Source organism: Oryzias latipes, chromosome 11 (genome assembly GCF_053564925.1).
Source record: "Oryzias latipes strain Hd-rR chromosome 11, Olatipes_Hd-rR_3.1".
NCBI lineage: Eukaryota > Metazoa > Chordata > Actinopteri > Beloniformes > Adrianichthyidae > Oryzias > Oryzias latipes.
Genome location: NC_136247.1, coordinates 7,544,402 through 7,560,889, shown reverse-complemented (window position 1 = coordinate 7,560,889; position 16,488 = coordinate 7,544,402). Strand labels below are relative to the sequence as shown.

At 41.1% G+C, this 16,488-nt stretch overlaps 2 protein-coding genes across 4 annotated transcripts; both read right to left on the bottom strand.

Annotated features, from left to right (window-relative positions):
* Positions 1–705: 705 nt before the first annotated feature.
* On the bottom strand, positions 706–9,008 carry sesn2 (sestrin 2). Of its 2 annotated transcripts, none has more exons than XM_011481198.4 (11): positions 7,547–9,008; positions 6,569–6,634; positions 5,861–6,049; positions 4,109–4,291; positions 3,365–3,574; positions 2,719–2,854; positions 2,532–2,647; positions 2,339–2,422; positions 1,547–1,653; positions 1,310–1,454; positions 706–1,158 (listed from the first exon to the last, which is right to left on the bottom strand). In XM_011481198.4, exons 1-11 carry the CDS (start codon positions 7,901–7,903, stop codon positions 1,072–1,074), a joined length of 1,680 nt encoding a protein of 559 aa, XP_011479500.1. In that variant the 5' UTR covers positions 7,904–9,008; the 3' UTR covers positions 706–1,071. The 2 variants fall into 2 exon arrangements, with proteins under 2 accessions (XP_011479500.1, XP_011479501.1); XM_011481199.4 differs by having other exon boundaries at positions 2,719–2,851.
* A 1-nt stretch (position 9,009) lies between these two features.
* Positions 9,010–13,616, bottom strand: matn1 (matrilin 1). 2 transcript variants are annotated; one of them, XM_011481200.3, is made up of 10 exons: positions 13,211–13,616; positions 12,117–12,301; positions 11,872–12,036; positions 11,555–11,777; positions 10,675–10,797; positions 10,413–10,585; positions 10,115–10,337; positions 9,884–10,036; positions 9,718–9,798; positions 9,010–9,605 (listed from the first exon to the last, which is right to left on the bottom strand). In XM_011481200.3, the coding sequence occupies exons 1-10, from the start codon at positions 13,296–13,298 to the stop codon at positions 9,556–9,558; spliced, it is 1,464 nt and encodes a 487-aa protein (XP_011479502.1). In that variant the 5' UTR covers positions 13,299–13,616; the 3' UTR covers positions 9,010–9,555. The 2 variants fall into 2 exon arrangements, with proteins under 2 accessions (XP_011479502.1, XP_011479503.1); XM_011481201.3 differs by lacking the exon at positions 10,675–10,797.
* Positions 13,617–16,488: the final 2,872 nt, after the last annotated feature.

The window sequence follows — 16,488 nt, the reverse complement described above, 5'->3', positions numbered from 1 at the left end:
AAAATTCGTGCCTTAACGATAATTAGAAAAATATATGTCGATCAAAGAAACCACAATAGCAACACAAATCGCATTTAAGTAAATGCTACAGAAATCCATGGTGGAATCTAATATTAGGTCTTTGTCGCCATCTTCTGGCCAAACATTGTAACTGCTCTGCAGTTGCTGGTAAAAATTGTGTTTCTAACATTTTCTTGTGGCATTTTTGTTATGGAGGACACGTTAGCCTTACAATTGCGTTTGAGTATTTCTTTATTCAGATCATCGTGAATCAGGAGCACACAAACCTGTTGTTCCAATGATCTGAATTTTGGATGATCAACAGTCGTGTGGCCCATCTGCATTACGCGCCCCTGCGTCCACAGACCTGCCAGTTTAATGAGTTGCTGTTGTTCTCAATCCCTTCCACTCAGTTATAAAATCCAAGTTCATTGTGGAATTTTCAGATGTGTCACTTTTTTGCTCTACACACGGCATCTAACCACAGATCCAAGCTCCTGAGTCTTTCATGGAGGTTTGTAGATGCAGTTTACAAGTCCAGGCGCAGAATTTAACACACCTGTCGCCACAATTGAAACACCTGGAATAAATTATGTGGATGGATGACATTTAATTCCCACAAAGTATGAAAGCAGTTTTTTTTAAATATATAATTATAATGCCAAGGCGCTAAATCTGAAAAAAAAATCCCTCAAAAAATCAATCTTTGTAGCAAAGTAGCTTTATTAAATATAAAAATACAATTCTGTTTTAGCACAATTTTCTGCAAATAAAACTGCGGCCTGAAGATGTTCTGCAGGGAATACTCCTTTCTCAATGCCAAACTTGATTTTACATGCAGCATATGGATATGATGGAAACACGCGCAACATGATCAGAAAAATCGAAACAAAAACAAAAAAACTCAAAAGGCTCATCCAGCATACACAAACTCAGTGCAAAACGGGTAACAGTTTTTAAATACATCCAAGTCATAAATTAGTGTTATGAACATCAATGCTGAAACATGGAAAATGTATGTGCTGACATTCACTGTATATGTGCGAGACTGCATTGGTGTGTGTGTGTGTGTCATCTCATGTAGTGTGTAATGGCTCGTAGGACGTAGAGGAGAGCTGCTTGAAGCCGGGCTTCCATCACTATTAGATTTGCATGGACCTGCAAAACCCAAAAACGGAAAAAACAATTAAACATTTGTTAGTACTGAATGTGGAATCCTGCTCTATGGGGGGAAAAAAGGGAAGCCAAAGTGCCTTAATTCTGCAGAAAGGTCAACGCAGAGAAGCACCCAACAAATGACCGTACTTACCTTTTCAGAGTGTCTGAAGTGTCTCCAGAAGGCGCAGTAAATGCGGGTGGTGGTCTGTTCAGGGTAACACGCCACGGTTTTAACAAACACCTTCAGAGAGCGCTCCAGCAACACATTTATGCTCCCGTAGTCATAGTCATCGTAGCTGCGTTAAAAAAAAAACAAAAAAAAACAGGATTTTAGACAAAAGGCTTTGTTTCTTTTCCCAAAGGAAACATTGGATTAGGTTTTACTAACCGTATCCCATACAGACAGTGAATGTAGTTCCACAGGGCTTTCCTCAAAGTGTATGTGTCCACACCTTCATGCATGGCCATCCTGTGGTACGTCAAGTTGCTCACAACCTGCAAAGGTGCCGCCGTGCAATACCTTCATTTATCCACAACAGCAGGAGCACGGGTTCATGGTCATAAAAGGTAAAAAGGATTACCAATATATTTTTTTTTTTACCATAAAGGTGCATCATAGTCTTTGATTTTTCTAAATAAAATTAACAGAGCGCCTCATGTATGAATCCTGGTTGTTCTTACTGACCTGGAAATGGTTTTCTGTGGTTCACAGCAATCCAAAAAAAAAAAATTTGATCAAAACGTTTTAGCACAACTTTGGTCAACCACAGCACTCGATTAAGGGAAGTACTGCACTTCAACATCATGAACTGAAAAAGTCAGTGTATTGCTTAACATTTTGTGCGTCACAAATCAATAATATTGAGAGTTTTCGTGCTGCAGTTTCTGCAAAGGCTGCTCATTGCAGATAAAACAGGAGCACATGTACAACAATACAATTCAATAAAAAACTTCCCATCAACCCCTCTAACCTACTCCCCATTGGCCCTTCTAGGCATTCTGGGTAATGTAGTCATACTTCATTATATGACTATTGATGTAATTTACAAACATAAGACTCATTAATCTTTTTTTTTGTGTTAAATTCAGAAATTTGGCAAGCAAATAAACAAAACCTCTTCTGGAGCCTGATGTTTCCCTTTCAGATTGCTCTGAGTCAGTCACTAATATAAGGACATACCTGAAATTTCTCGTCTAGGAGATGGCTCATGTCCGGCAGAAGTCTGTTAACCAGAGAGAAACCGTGGTCCTCCCATGAGTAGTCCTGCACATGGTTCACAACAGGAAAAGTGTCTACGGGACGATTTCTGAGAGCCGCCACGAATCTCACGAAAAAAAGCTGAACTTTTGACATTAATGCTGCTCCAGACTACCTGGGCTCTCATGGTGGTGGGAGACTGCTCTCCTCTGGGTGCAAAGTCCTCATATCTGAACTCGGGATCCACCACCAGACACAACAGCAGGTCAGGCGGAGCTCCTCGCACCACCGCTGAACGGGGCACAAAGGAAGTGAGTCACCTTCAGTGAGAGCAGAGCCTGCAAAGCTTCGCCAACACGTACCGGTCGGTATGCTCTCACTCCTCTCCCTCTCAAACCGGGACACCATCTCCTCCTGTGAGCACTCCTCTTCCTCCTGCTGCTGCAGCTCCGCCATTCTCTTCATCAACACCTCCACCTCTACTGTGCCATCCGCCTGCTAAAGAACAAGAAGTCTTCATTTGAGTCTATGCACAAAGCCATCCGTCCTATTAAACCAGTGCTTCCAGTTTGCCTTTTATTGTGTTAAAAAAACAGACGATTTTTAAAGCACAAACTGCTTTGGTTGTCAGTCTGAAGAAGAGAGATTGGGAGCACGAGGAGCTGACTCGAAGAATGAAACTTTCTTTTTGCACATAAAAGCACTTTTTAGGCAACTGGGAAAAAAAAATGAAGAAGCAAATTGTTGTCTGAGTCAGTGTCTGTAAGAAGCTGCTGATGTCCCCAAAATGTTATTATTAGTAAATATTATTCAATATGTTATTCTGCATATGTACAATCAATCTTTCAGAAATGTTCTTACATATTACTCAGGTCTAGAAAAACCGTTTAACACTAAGTTTTAGGGGGGGAAAAAAATCTAATCAACGAAGCTTTTTAATAATAATTTGAAATTTACTTTCAACAAAAATCAGCAGAATGTTTGAAACCAAATCTCTGTGAGACTCGCCTCCTGCCTGCCGTCCTCGTGAGCAGGGCTGCGCGGAAGGTGACTCGGAGATGGAGGTTGGAACGTGTAGCCCCCAGCGTGGTCGGGTTCAGGATTCAAACCGCAGCCCCACACAAAGGAACATAGAGCGTGAGTGTGCGCCATCAGTATGACGGCGTGGATCAGCTCGGCGAGGGACCAGCGAGGCTCAGCTCCAGGACACACCAACTCCTGCGGGGTCGTCACAGAAACAGAGGACTACTGAACAACTTGAATGGAGTCTGTTCACACGGGACATGACTTGAACTGAACGTTGAACTCCTAAGTCAGGATTTGTGGGAACGGGTTCACTTTTTCCCACGAATGAAAGCTAGCCATAATGAATCAAGGAAAAACACATGCAATCAAATGAGATAAAGTCTGTTTTGTCTGAGAATGGGAAACCAAAGCAATAATGTGTGGATCTATAGGTGGTCACATGTTAGCTTACATGACATCTGGAAACTCAATGAAAAACTGTCTGGAATAGATTGTGTTCTGCTGAGAATCCCATCTCCCAGCACACGAGTGACAATCCATGAAGACAGAAATGATGGTAACAGGGTCCAGTAGAATTACAGTGTCTTCCATAAAAGAAGCTGCAGCGGAGTCAGTGATGGATGCAATTCAGACGTGTAATGTATTCCATCACTTGACTTGTATGGCCGTATGAGCAATCCCAAAAGCTTAAGAGAAAGCAGGCAGTAAGTGGGTGATGTGTCTGACCTCGATATGCTGCTGGGTAATGAGCCATGGTCTGTGCGCCAGCAGCTTGTTGAGTGTTTGTAGGCTGCGCAGTTTAGCGGGAGCGTGCTCAAGGCCACTTAGCCAGCTCTCCTCGCCTCCCGTCTCCAAGAAGCCCGCACTGTGCTGCTGCACCAGGTATGAGCAGTGGTGCCGCGCTGCAGCCTGCAGAACAGACAGTCAGTCAGCTAACCATCTGTTTTTTCCCCACCTTTGATCCTCGCGGCTCTGAGTTTAACCATTTTCTAACGGAGGAAGCGTTTGGCTACGGATGAGGGATTTGAGAGAGGACAAACGCACAACATGCAGAGAGCTCACACAGTCACACACATCCCAGAGGCTTCAGTGACGTTGAGCTTTCAGCCAAAATCTTTCAATTCTGAATTGTATGGCCTCTACGGGTCTGACGACTACCATGAATGCTTCAGAATCAGATTTGACCTTTTTCACAGTAAAAAGATAGCGTTTAGATTGCTTAGAAGTTGTCTATAAAAACTAAGTGTATATTGGCGACAGTTTCTTAAAAATCAATATAGATTCTTCTTCCATTGAACAGTGTCAACACAAGTATAGGCTGCAAAACCAAAAACTCCCCCCAAAAAATCTTGTTTTTTTATTTTAAATAAAAGTGTCACCTACTGAATTCTACAGAGCTCATCTAGTGACATGGTTCAAATACTGTAGCGGTGAAATGGCGAAAACGTGCAAACGAGAAACTCATTTGTGGCCACAAAAATCAGTCTGTGCACTTTTAGGTTATTTCAAGTTTCCTTTCAAAAAATAAAAACAAATGAAATGAAATGTTACTGTTTATTTGATGTTCTATTTAAAAGAATTTTAAAGAAACAAAAAAAGCTAAAAATGATTTTCTTTGTTTCAGTTTGTCAGCAGAAAAGATTGTAAATGTACTAAAAAATAACTGTTTACTTTTTTTGTTTGAACTGGAGGTTTTTAATCACAACCATGGTAACCAGCATGAACCTGTATAACGCAGTTTGGATGGATCCCCGTAATGACTTAGAACAACTCAAACACGACTTTATAGACAAAATAAGAGGTGCTGTTTAGTGTTCGCATGTTGCCACAATTTAAGAAAACAAGTACTTCCTGTTTCAGGCAATGAAAATACAATAAAATATATCTGTAAATATTGCCTTTTCTTTATTCATATAACAAAAATATCTGAAAACCCTGTCAAGATTTGTTTTCAAAGACTTCATTAAAATAAAAAAAATACTTGACTTTTGCAAATGTTTTTGTCTAATTTAAATAAACTAAAGAGGAAACATTTCATTTCCTTTCTGTAGTTCTGTTGTTAAAAGGAAACTTGATAACCAATAATGAGGTGCTATAATACCGTCCCTAGACAGGTAAATAAATCAGGAGTACTGGTAAAGCAACTTGACTCTCAATATCCTGTTTATATGACTCTCAGAAATAATAGTTCTTTTTAAGAATGCATTTGCAGCTCATTCAAAGCCTAAAATAAAACTAAACCCCACCTTCTGTCTGTGTTATAGCTTTACTCTATATTGATTTTCTGATCTTACTCAGACCACACATTATGTCAGTATAATTAATTGCCTGTTTCATTGTAACTTATAGTTTGTGGATGCAAATTTGTATTTCACTCCCTTCTTAAAATTATTTTGTGGCACAAATGCATTTTTTTGTACAACGTATGCCCCATAGAGAATTTAGACCCTTTTCAACGCTCTTATGAGGTGTTCCTACCATGATGGAAATGTAATGTCTCCAGTGATGGGGCAAGGGGCCATCCAGCTCCAACAGAGCCTGCTGGGTCCTCAGGAAACAGCTGAGATAAGCTGGATGTAGAGCCATGACCATGGTGAGATGGTCCACACGACCCAGAGAGAGGAAGGATTCAATCAGCACGTCGTGATTCGGTCCTTCGATCGGCATCTAGAAGGAGAAAAACAGTCAAAAACCATCCTATATTCTACTTTTCTTTCAACAAAATATTTTCCAAGAGTAACACACCTTTAAATGGTAAAATAAAAAACAATTAAAGTAGAAAGCACCTTTCTTTCTCCAGTGGAATCTTAGTGAGTCACTGATGACAGCAGCTTCAGTCATCAGCTCTAATGCTGCGTCTTAAGTAACAGCTACTGTGGTATTGCAACAGAAACGTGATGCTACTTCTTATTTTTCTACTTCTGTGGCTCTTGGATAAATACAATTTCTACTGAATCAAAATGTTACAAAAGGCGTTTTCCCCACAGTGCATCTCTTCAAGATTAAAGTTTATCTGCAGCAAAAAATAAATCGTTAAAAGCTGTGGTAGTATTTTTGATCCTTATAAAAAGAAAATGTAGCAGTATCAGTACATTTTTTAGAAGTTCACTTAAATCAATGCATTCTTCTTAAATTAACTTCCAGTTTTTATTGAGAAAATTTGAATTTGATCTTCTCCAAACATACCTCTTTTGCAGGAATAACAGAACTTGGACCAGAGGCCAAAGCTCGAGGTATTTCAACTCCTTCTTCCTTTAAATAAATAAAAGTAAAAAATAAGATAAAGTTAAGTTACAGTTTAACTCAGTTTTTTGTCTTTTCTAAGCAACTAAAATCATTAAGCTTAAATGCACACGGTTTGCTTTCATGTGTTAAACAAATCTGCAGTTTTTCATGTGTACAAATTGTTGATATAGACCAGTTTGATCCATATTTTTGGGAGGTTTTCATCATTTTTGTGTCTGCAATTCGAAATGCCTGGGAATAGGTTCCAACACATTAGATCAAGTTTAACTTAAGGCATCTCAAATTTCTTTAAAACGCTTTAAATAAGTTGACCTCGATCTATTTTGACCTCCAAGCCTGCTTTGCAGCGAGGAGCTCGTGAAAATGCAGGTGCCGGGCGTCAAACTCACCAGCTTTGGTCACTAACGGCTTCAACAAACGAAAAAAAAAAGAAAAAAAAAAGGGGGAAATACGCGTCTAAAACCAGGCCTGGAACTTTCTGCCCGCACGAGCCACAAAAAAAGAGTGCGCGCGGGGAAGGGGGTGTGTCTGCTGTATTTATCAGTGCTCCGGGGAGGGGGAGGGGCGTGTCCAGCACGCTTGTTAGTGCTCACAGCAGCGGGATCTTGCATCACCTTCACGCCAAAGTCTGATGACACATCTAACAGCTTGGATGCAATAAAAGTTCACGGCGACATTGATATTGCTGCGTTCAAGTGATAACGAAAAAACATCCCGACATTCCATCAACGCAGGAATCTTCAAAAACAGCAACTAGACTTGGGGGCTAGCTTCTGCTTACGTTAAAAAAAAAAAAATCAATATTTCTTTTTGAAATTGAACAAACACACACATTAGAGGCATTATTACATGGTAAATGTCCTATTATTACATAAATTTCATTAAAAAAACAACGAGTATATAAGTTCCGAGCGTTACCTTGGCAGTTCGTAGTAGTTCGGTGGCCTTCGAACGAACCTCCTGCAGCGGACACGAATTGGACAGTCGAAGTAGATGCAGCAGCGTTTGTTTACTCAACTGCTCCGAATCGGACCGGTCCATGCCTAAACACACCAGAACCTTCTGGCTCAGCTCCTCCAGAGCCGATGCCCGCTCTCCTTCGTCCCTGCTGCACAGCCGCGCAAAGCTCTTCGCGACCGGTCCACTGTCCGACTCGGAATCGGACTTGAAGCGGCACGAAACGCCAGAACCGGACACTTTCTTGGAGTTGTCTTCGCCATTATCCAGGCAGGTCAAGCTGGCCATGTTCACGTCTGGCTCAGCGCTCCCGATCATTAATTAGCTCAACCTACAGGTATTCGCTAACTTCTACACTAAGCATTCGGTCTTTGTTATATACCTTTTTTTTCTGGATTTCTCGTACCGTAAATTATTCCACAAATTGACAACATCGATGCAAAACTTCCGAAGCAACCCCAGCCTTCCCTGCTTCATACATACTCGGCTAGCTGCCGGTTAGCTCGCTAGTATGCTAGCTTTGGTGATATAGCAGGTGGCGCTGATTTCAACGACCTGCCCGTTTGAATGAACAACCACAGGAACGCGTTCAGCCGTAGATGTTACGTTTAAAACAGAACTTTCTGAACGCGAAGCACTGTAAATTTTGTTCGACCGTACATTGCCGAAGGCAGTGGAAACATTTCTAACTTGTTTGAACTGGCTGCTGCTATTCAGTGGAATGTCTTCCGTGTGTCGTCATCATGACGCAGTTGGAACGCCTATTATTACACTTCACAACAACCAATTCTATTGACTATTTTATAATCTGTTTTTCCATTTTTCTCCTTTCAAAAAATGGAGAAATTAATTTGAAAAATAATTTATATTTAATTTATAATGAAACAGTTTTGAGTAAGCCCCTCCTGTTCTGTAGTTAAAGGTACCGGACGTACCAAATATGGCAATCGCTCAAATCACCACTAGAGGCTGAAATTCATGTTTTTTATCTGTTGTCTCTTTAAATCATGTCTACAAGTTTCAATTTTTATTTGGTTTATAAGAAATATTCCTTTTTTATTTAGTTGCTCTGTTTGTTATGCTAATCTTCATTTAATGCTCGTCTTTTTTTTCTCCTTTTGTCACTTTAAGAGACATCCAAGTTATTTTACAGGGAGATATATTACTGAAACTCTAGGGATTGGAGGCCATTACTCCTGATCATTGTCCATATGTTTTCTGGGTTGATAAATTCAGTTGTCCATAAGTAAAATTTGAGCTTTGAAACAAGATTCCTTAAAAATTTGGTTCTGCAAAAAAAAAAAAAAATTCACAATGAAAGTTGAAATGTTTATATGTCACTGTGTAATGAAGAAAAATCTACAGAACTCTAAAGGATTTATGTGCATTTTTGTTTGTAATGTGGGATGTAATAATAACCAAGATTGTTTTTACTTCCATATCACCTTTATTTAGGAAAATAAACATCATTGGTGCATCCTCATTGCCTGGCATAGGTTTGAATAATTATTTACTTGTATATTTTAATGTTATAATCTTGTTTTGTACTGTGAAGGAGAGGTAAAGGGTGTTAAACGGAGGTGAAGAGGAGATTATAAACCAGTTGAAGAGATGCATAGCTCCATTTGATGACAACAAAGTAGTGAAAACCTCCCAGAAAAAAAAAAACCTTCAATATACTCCTGCTGTTTCCCTATGAGGGAAGACTTTTTTTTTTTTTAAAAACAGACACACAGGCAGCCTTCAGAGGATCATGTTTGGAGTGAAGGTGTGGTCCCCACGGCAACTGATGGCTTTCAGAGCAGAAACAGGGAGGAGGAAACGGGTTTTGGGTTGGTGAGGGTAAAAGAGGAGTTTTGGAATTTGCACAAACACATTTTTTTTTAATGCTCAGTTCAAAGTAAGTAACGATTTCGTGTGTGTATCTGCATTGGTGTATGGATGTAAATCTGGGAGTAGGATGAAAGTCTTCAGACGATCTTGTTCTCCAGCAAGGCAATCCTCTTCGACATATTCTCTAGTAAGTTTTTGTCAAGGGCAAAAACAAAAAAAAACAATTCCATACAATAAAGGGAAAAAAACACCTTCAACATCACTTTTGTCAGACCTTCATACTCAATCAAAAAGGATATATTTTTTTGTTAGTGCCTGTAGGGCACTTTCTACTTTCTTCTGGAACTTTACGAGTGAGTCACATTCACACGGCTTCTCCTCTGTGGGATTGAACGACAAAGTAAAGAAAGGTCAGGATTTGATCTTCTAGTTTGTGAGATAAGATGACAGGTAATGCTACAATACCATCACAAAAGTTGATCTGCAGCTTCTTGGCAATCTGGTTCATGGTTTTGAAGTCAGCGGTGTAGAAGTAGTGATCCGCAGTCGGCTCAGATGCGATCTCTTTCAGCTCGTTCTCAACGGCATTTCCCACTCCAACGGCGTACATCTTATATCCTGGTACACATACATGTTAATTTTTCTTCACTCTTGCTCAACATCGTTAAATTTTGCTTTCTGTTGTTTCTATTTCACCGTTGTCTTTAGCCTTCTTGGCAGCATCTCCAATATAGTCCTGGCTTCGTCCATCGGTGAAGACAATCCCCACTTTTGCTACTCCAGGCCGGGAGCGCCCAAAGCTGTTCTCTACCATAAAGTTCAGGGCCTGGCCTGTCATGGTTCCCCTCTCCATGTAAGCCATCTTCTTGACTGCGTCTTTGAGGTCTTTCTTGTTGTTGTACCGGCCCAGGGGGAACTCCTGTGATAGAGGCAGCAGTCAGGATGTTTGAGGGAAAGGACATGTCATGGATTTAAGTAAAATTGCAACCCATACCTCCCTGACGGAGCTAGAGTACTGCACAAGTCCAACATGAGTTTTGGCGTCAGAGACGTCCAGTTTGTCGATGATCTGGTTGATCCACTTCTTGACCAGCTCAAAGTTCTCCGGGCGAACGCTCTTAGAGCCATCAATCACAAACACCACATCTGTGGCAGCATTGCTGCAAGCTGGTGGTCCGAAGAAAATTGTTAAAAAAAGGAAAGAAATTCTAAAGTAGTCACATGATGATCATACAAATTCCTTCACCCACACTCACCACTGCAGGTGCGACCATCGTCCCTGAGGGTAAAGCCATCTTTGCAGGCACATTTGTATGATCCTGGGGTGCTGATGCATACCTGCTCACAGTCGTGATCACCGGTGGCACACAGGTCCGACACTGTGAGTGTTGTGTGCATGCAGAGCACACAGAAGCATACACAAAAGTGCACGTGCACAAAGTAGGGGTTAGGATGAGGAGAAATGAAACGGTCAGTGTGAAAAAACGGAAAGTTTTTAATGATCCGCTGTAACCTTTTCTCAACCTTTAGGAAGTGTAAAAACAGATTCATGATTCTGGCGGATCCTTAAAACAAGCAGCTGGAAACCATTGGAGAAGCATTTGTTGTTGTTGTTTTTTTTGTGTCACAAACAGACTTATCCAATTATGGTCCAACACTGCCATCATGCAGCTCTGCTCTGGGACTAAACGTCTGCAGCGGGACTGTCTGCCGGTGCGTTCGCAGAGACGGCATCAAAAAGGTGCTGCAGACAGGGAGAGCCGAGGGGCATGTCTAATTAGAGGCTTTAATGGTTGTCGCTAATGGATCGGTAATTACAGAGAGATGAGTCTTGCCTTTCAGTTGTGTGAGAGCTGAGGGAAGAAAACCGTGTTCCCAAACATTGTTCCTGCCCTAATGTCCTCACGCTCCGTGAATTTTAAGTACCTTTCCAACATGTGACAATCTGGCCGAGGAGGAGCAGAGGACAAAAGAGAAGATGCAATGGATGGGAATAAAAGATGATGTTCCTTACACCTTACCCTCACATACAAGGGGGTCTAACAGACAGCTGTCCCATTCTGTATTATTCCTCTTTTCCTTGATACCACAAATGTTATAAATCTTGTACTTCATGTCTTCTATGTCCCATCTTACCACAGAGGGCTTCCTGAAACTTCTTGGTGAGTTTCTCTATTACGCTGTAGCTTTCCACATAGTCCACATGGTCATCAAGAGGATCACTGGCCATCTGCTTCAGGGTGTTCATGTCCACACGACCCACCCCGATGGCAAAAATCTCAATGCCTGCCTCTCGCGCACGCTGAGCCACATCCCTGACGTTGTCTTGGGGACGCCCATCTGTCACGATGATGGCTACCTGTAAAGGTAAAGGTGTCAAATGTGCTGACAGGTTCTCGTCAGAGAGGAGAATTTGAGTTGCCTGGTTGGCAGTGTCAAAAGTCATGTCAGACCCTGCTGATGTCCGGAGATTTGGTTCGAGCGCCCTCGATCTCACTGAAGGCCACGTTCTGGGCAAACTGGATAGCCAGGCCGGTCATGGTCCCGGTGGAGAGGGGCTCAATTTTGGTTACAGCTTTGACCAGAGCAGGTTTGCTCCGATGAGTCTTCAAGGACACCTGCAGTGCCATCACAGCCCACTTAGGTGACATCACGGTAAAAAGCACAAGCCACATGGTTCCTAAAGATGGATTTTTACCTCATTCTTGACGCGGCTGGCGTAGTTGACGACTCCGACGCGGGTGGCGTTAGGCCCAACATCCAGCCCCTCAATGACCTTTGCTAGAAAGACCTTCACTTGCTCAAACTCTGATGGTCGAACACTACGACTGCTGTCAATGATGAACACCAGGTCTGTGGGGCGGGTTTTACACAAACCTGCAGCTACACGAGGAGAAAGATGTAATTATCACGTAACCATGTTTGTATGCACCAATAAAATGTGATGTTTCTGTCATAATCTTCACTTGTGAGAAGTGAAAAAGCTGAAACTCTGGGAGGAGCCTTGCGGGAGAAAACGATGCAGGGAGAGAAAAAGAGGAGGGCAAAGATGACGGGGGCTGGTGCAATAAATAAGGCCAGTTAGGGGGAAAAAACAAAGGAGACATAGAGGCAGAGAAAGACAAATAAAGGCAGATGGGGAAAAGATTGGGCGGACAAATGTTGGGAGTCCCTCTTCTGTAGATCACTCATAATACAAATTCTGCTTAAAAAGGAATTTTAAGCTCCAAAATTATCTATATTTTTATTGACAAAACCCAATATTTGTATTATAAAATGCAAGTATAAATGCAAATTATTTCATTAATTGAAAGTTTGTTATTAAATGTCACTGATCTTATTTGTCCCCTTCATTTCTGTCCCATCACTCATAAATTATCCGCTAATTTAATTCTGTTCAAGAAAACTTTGAGTTCGGTGTTAAACAGTGCACAAAGCTTTACTTAAAAATGACTCGTGTTGTTCCACAAAATACTGTGAAAAATTTCTTACTGAAAAACATGTTAATGGACTTGTATAATAGCTACACCAATAATTCTGTAACATTTATTTTGAAAATCTGTTCAACCTTCTGGTTTGTTCTGTTCAATCTTATTTCATTACATTAAGTGTTTGCACACCTCACAGTCGTGCAAGAGTTCAAACTGAATATTTTCCTATCAAAGATCCTGGGTGACTTATTTGTAAAATTGTATGCATGACATTTGTTGAAGTCAGATTTGAATTTTCAGCAGTTTTTTGTAAGAAGGCATCCCAAATAATAAGGTTTTGGGGGTTAAAGGTCATTCTTACCCATGGCAGCTGCTGTGCGAAGGTCATTAATGGCTTGAGCTCCCATGAGGCTGAGCAGCAGCAGGAAAAGTGGCATGGAGGGCATCATGGCGACAGACCGAAGCCAAGGTGGGCTGCGGATGCTCCGAGGGTGAGAGGCAGGAAAGAGACGGAGCGGGACCAAGGAGGATCCAGGCAATGGAGGTGGCCACGAAGTGAGACAGAGCAACTTTGAGTTGCAGGTTATCAATGCAAGAGTTTCACACGGTCAGCCCACCACCACCCCACTGCCACAGCAACAGTGTGCGTCCACACACACACACACACACACACACACACACACACACACACACACACACACACACACACACACACACACACACACACACACACACACACACACACACACACACACGCATCTGTGTTTGTGGGAAAGAGAGGGAAATACCTTCTCTGGGAGGACCAAAAAAGGCGGGCAGAAAAACACAACCGCTCCTTGATAGGGCAAGGATGAACAGGTAGGAGTGTAAGGAAGACTATTTGTATTGCATGTACGCATGGACCGTGTGTACAGTATGTGTCTGGCTGGGGGTACAGGAGCGACTGGGGCTGTGTTCAGTGTACACCAGCCCCTCTGCTCCCAGGTTGAATTTGGCCAAAATTCAAATAAACACCAACATGAATTCCTCTTTTCTCTCTGAGTTCTCTTCTATAGAAAACCCACATTTATGGGGCGGAAGTGAAGGAGAGCCGCCATACACAGACGGCAGTGTTCCTGCCGGTCTGTATATGTGTGTACGTGTGTTTTTGTATAAATTGGAGTATACAAACCGTTTCCTGTAGGAGAGTTGTGATAAACGTTTCAGGAGACTTTGGGGGCTTTACATTTCCCATTTTTTCAGCAACTGAAATCCCTCAAAATGGGACTTTTGACATTTCAAAGCCAAAAAAGAAAAGAAAAGAAAAACATTTCTCTTTTATTCCTCAAAGTTTTAGGTGTGCTGGGGGGGCTGACGGAGTAAACACACAATTATCAGTTGACTAACAAGCACATCTTTAACATTTCAACAGGAATCATCCACTCATTCAACAGAGACCCCCTGTTTCCCCTGCAACATCCCAGTCCGCCCAACCTGCTCTAACCTGCATTCCTCTGCAGCTCCCTTTCCTCCAACTACATCCATACACACACACACACACACACACGCTTAACCTAAACAAGCTGCAATTGAGGGCATAGTTGGAGTAGAGGTGGGGGGCTGCATGGTACAGTAAGTCGCTGGAAAGAATTTCTGTTGGAAAAACTAAATGAGTGTGTGTGTTTGTGATAGGGATGATGGGTTGTGGATGATATAAACAAGATGTATTCCTAGTCATGGTGTCTTTTTTTTTTTTTTTTTTTTTTTTTTTTTTTTTTTTTTTTTTAACTTGTCCTGTCCAACAGCTGGGCAGACAGATGAGAGCTGAGGGCCTCTTGTGTTGGACAGATTTTACTTTAACAAGAGGGGTTATTAATCTTCAGACAAACCAAAGGTATGTCTGGATAAACCCCTTTTGTAATTGAGGCCAAACTTTATTAATTTCAATCATGTCTGAAAATCTTTGGTGTTGGACCGGACGGAAAAGGAAAGAGGGGAAGAAGAGAGAGGGACGATAGAGAGAGGGGGGGTAGGGGGTGATAATAGGAGGGGAAGGGGGATAAGACCATGAAGCAGCATAAAGCAACAAGTTTCCCAAAAATGACACATGGTGTCATTTTTGGGAAAATTTCAGACTGCTTTGGAAGACGACACAGCACACTCGCCCATTTTTGTGCAGACACACACACAGACACAGGTTATGTAACCTTGTCTACCTGGCAGGCCTAATAAAAACACACTTGGTGGTATTGAGGGAAAAACCGGTTTTCACTTTTCTTAGATCTAAAACCATACATGTGATAAAATGTTAAAATACCTTGAAACTTTAATTTTATGCACTTGTAGAAGTAGGTATTGATCTTTTTGGTCAATTACATTTAATTTCCAGGTCATTCTTGTGTTCTGTTTATTATTTGAAGGAAATTATATCAAGCTTTTGTCAAAAAAACAAAATTTCCTCTGACATTATTTTTCTAAACAGGACAGTGCATTCAGCAGAAATCTTATAATAAAACAAACGACAAATAAAAGTTTTTTTCCCCCAACATGTTTTTGACTAAAACTGCCTGTTAAGAGTTCTGCTTTCATAAAGACAGACACAATCCTATTTGAAAATTGTCTGCATGAGCACAAAAGCCTCTCAAGTGAACATAGTTTTATGACCGGACCCTCAAATTTATATCAATGCTCACATTGAAATGAAAAAAAAGAAGTTTTTTCAAAATTCAAACACGTTCCAAAAACACTGCTGCTTTTCCTGGGCTCAGATTCATTGGAGATGGAAAGAGGAAAACTGGACTGTGATCTGATCAGCATTTGCATTTCTTCCAGGACGGCGTGCATCGCCCGGGCCCCGAGAGGAAAAGAACCGTCCTGCTCGTACTTCACAGATATTAAGCCAGAATTTAAGATGTGGACGGGTTACTGCACTGCAAATACACAGCTCTTTGATAAAAAATAACATTTTGAAGGTTTTAAACCTGCATTGCAACAATGTGGTTTGGTCACGAAGATGGACAGATCGCTTGCATTCTGATAAATTTATGCTCAACAATATAACATTAAAACACTTCATTTCAATTCTCTTCTCATTTCCTAAACATTTAGTGTGTCATTAAAAGTAAAAAGTGACTTGCTAAAAAGTGGTCACCCTTTTAGCAAGTCACTAAAAGAGTGACTTGCTAAAAGTCACTCTTGGCTGTGATTGTTTTTTCACAGCCAAAACAATCATGATAAATTTGAGGATCAAATGTTTTTTGTTTTCTTTTAGCCTCCTGCCAGTAAATAAAAATCCATCATGAAAAAGTTATGTTTGTCCTTTTTCCCTCCTGAAAAAGGAAACATTCCCGTAAGTCCAGAGAACCTCTGCCAATGTCAAAACTTAGCTTAATTTAGAGACATATCTTTACAATAGCGTTTGCCAAACCATCAGAGTGAAAAAGGCTGTAAAGCAAACAGTTTGCTGCTCTATCATTAGTCTTTATGTGAGGAAACATTTTGCCGTTTGTCAACAAGGTTATATGTTTGTCAAATCTGGACCTTCTTGGTGCTTTCCAGACTTTTTTTTTTGCATCTAAAAAAGTTTTAGCTCTCTTCTCTTCTAATTCAAACTAAACTTGCTGTCATTTCCAAAAATGAACTTACAACCAACCTATTTGA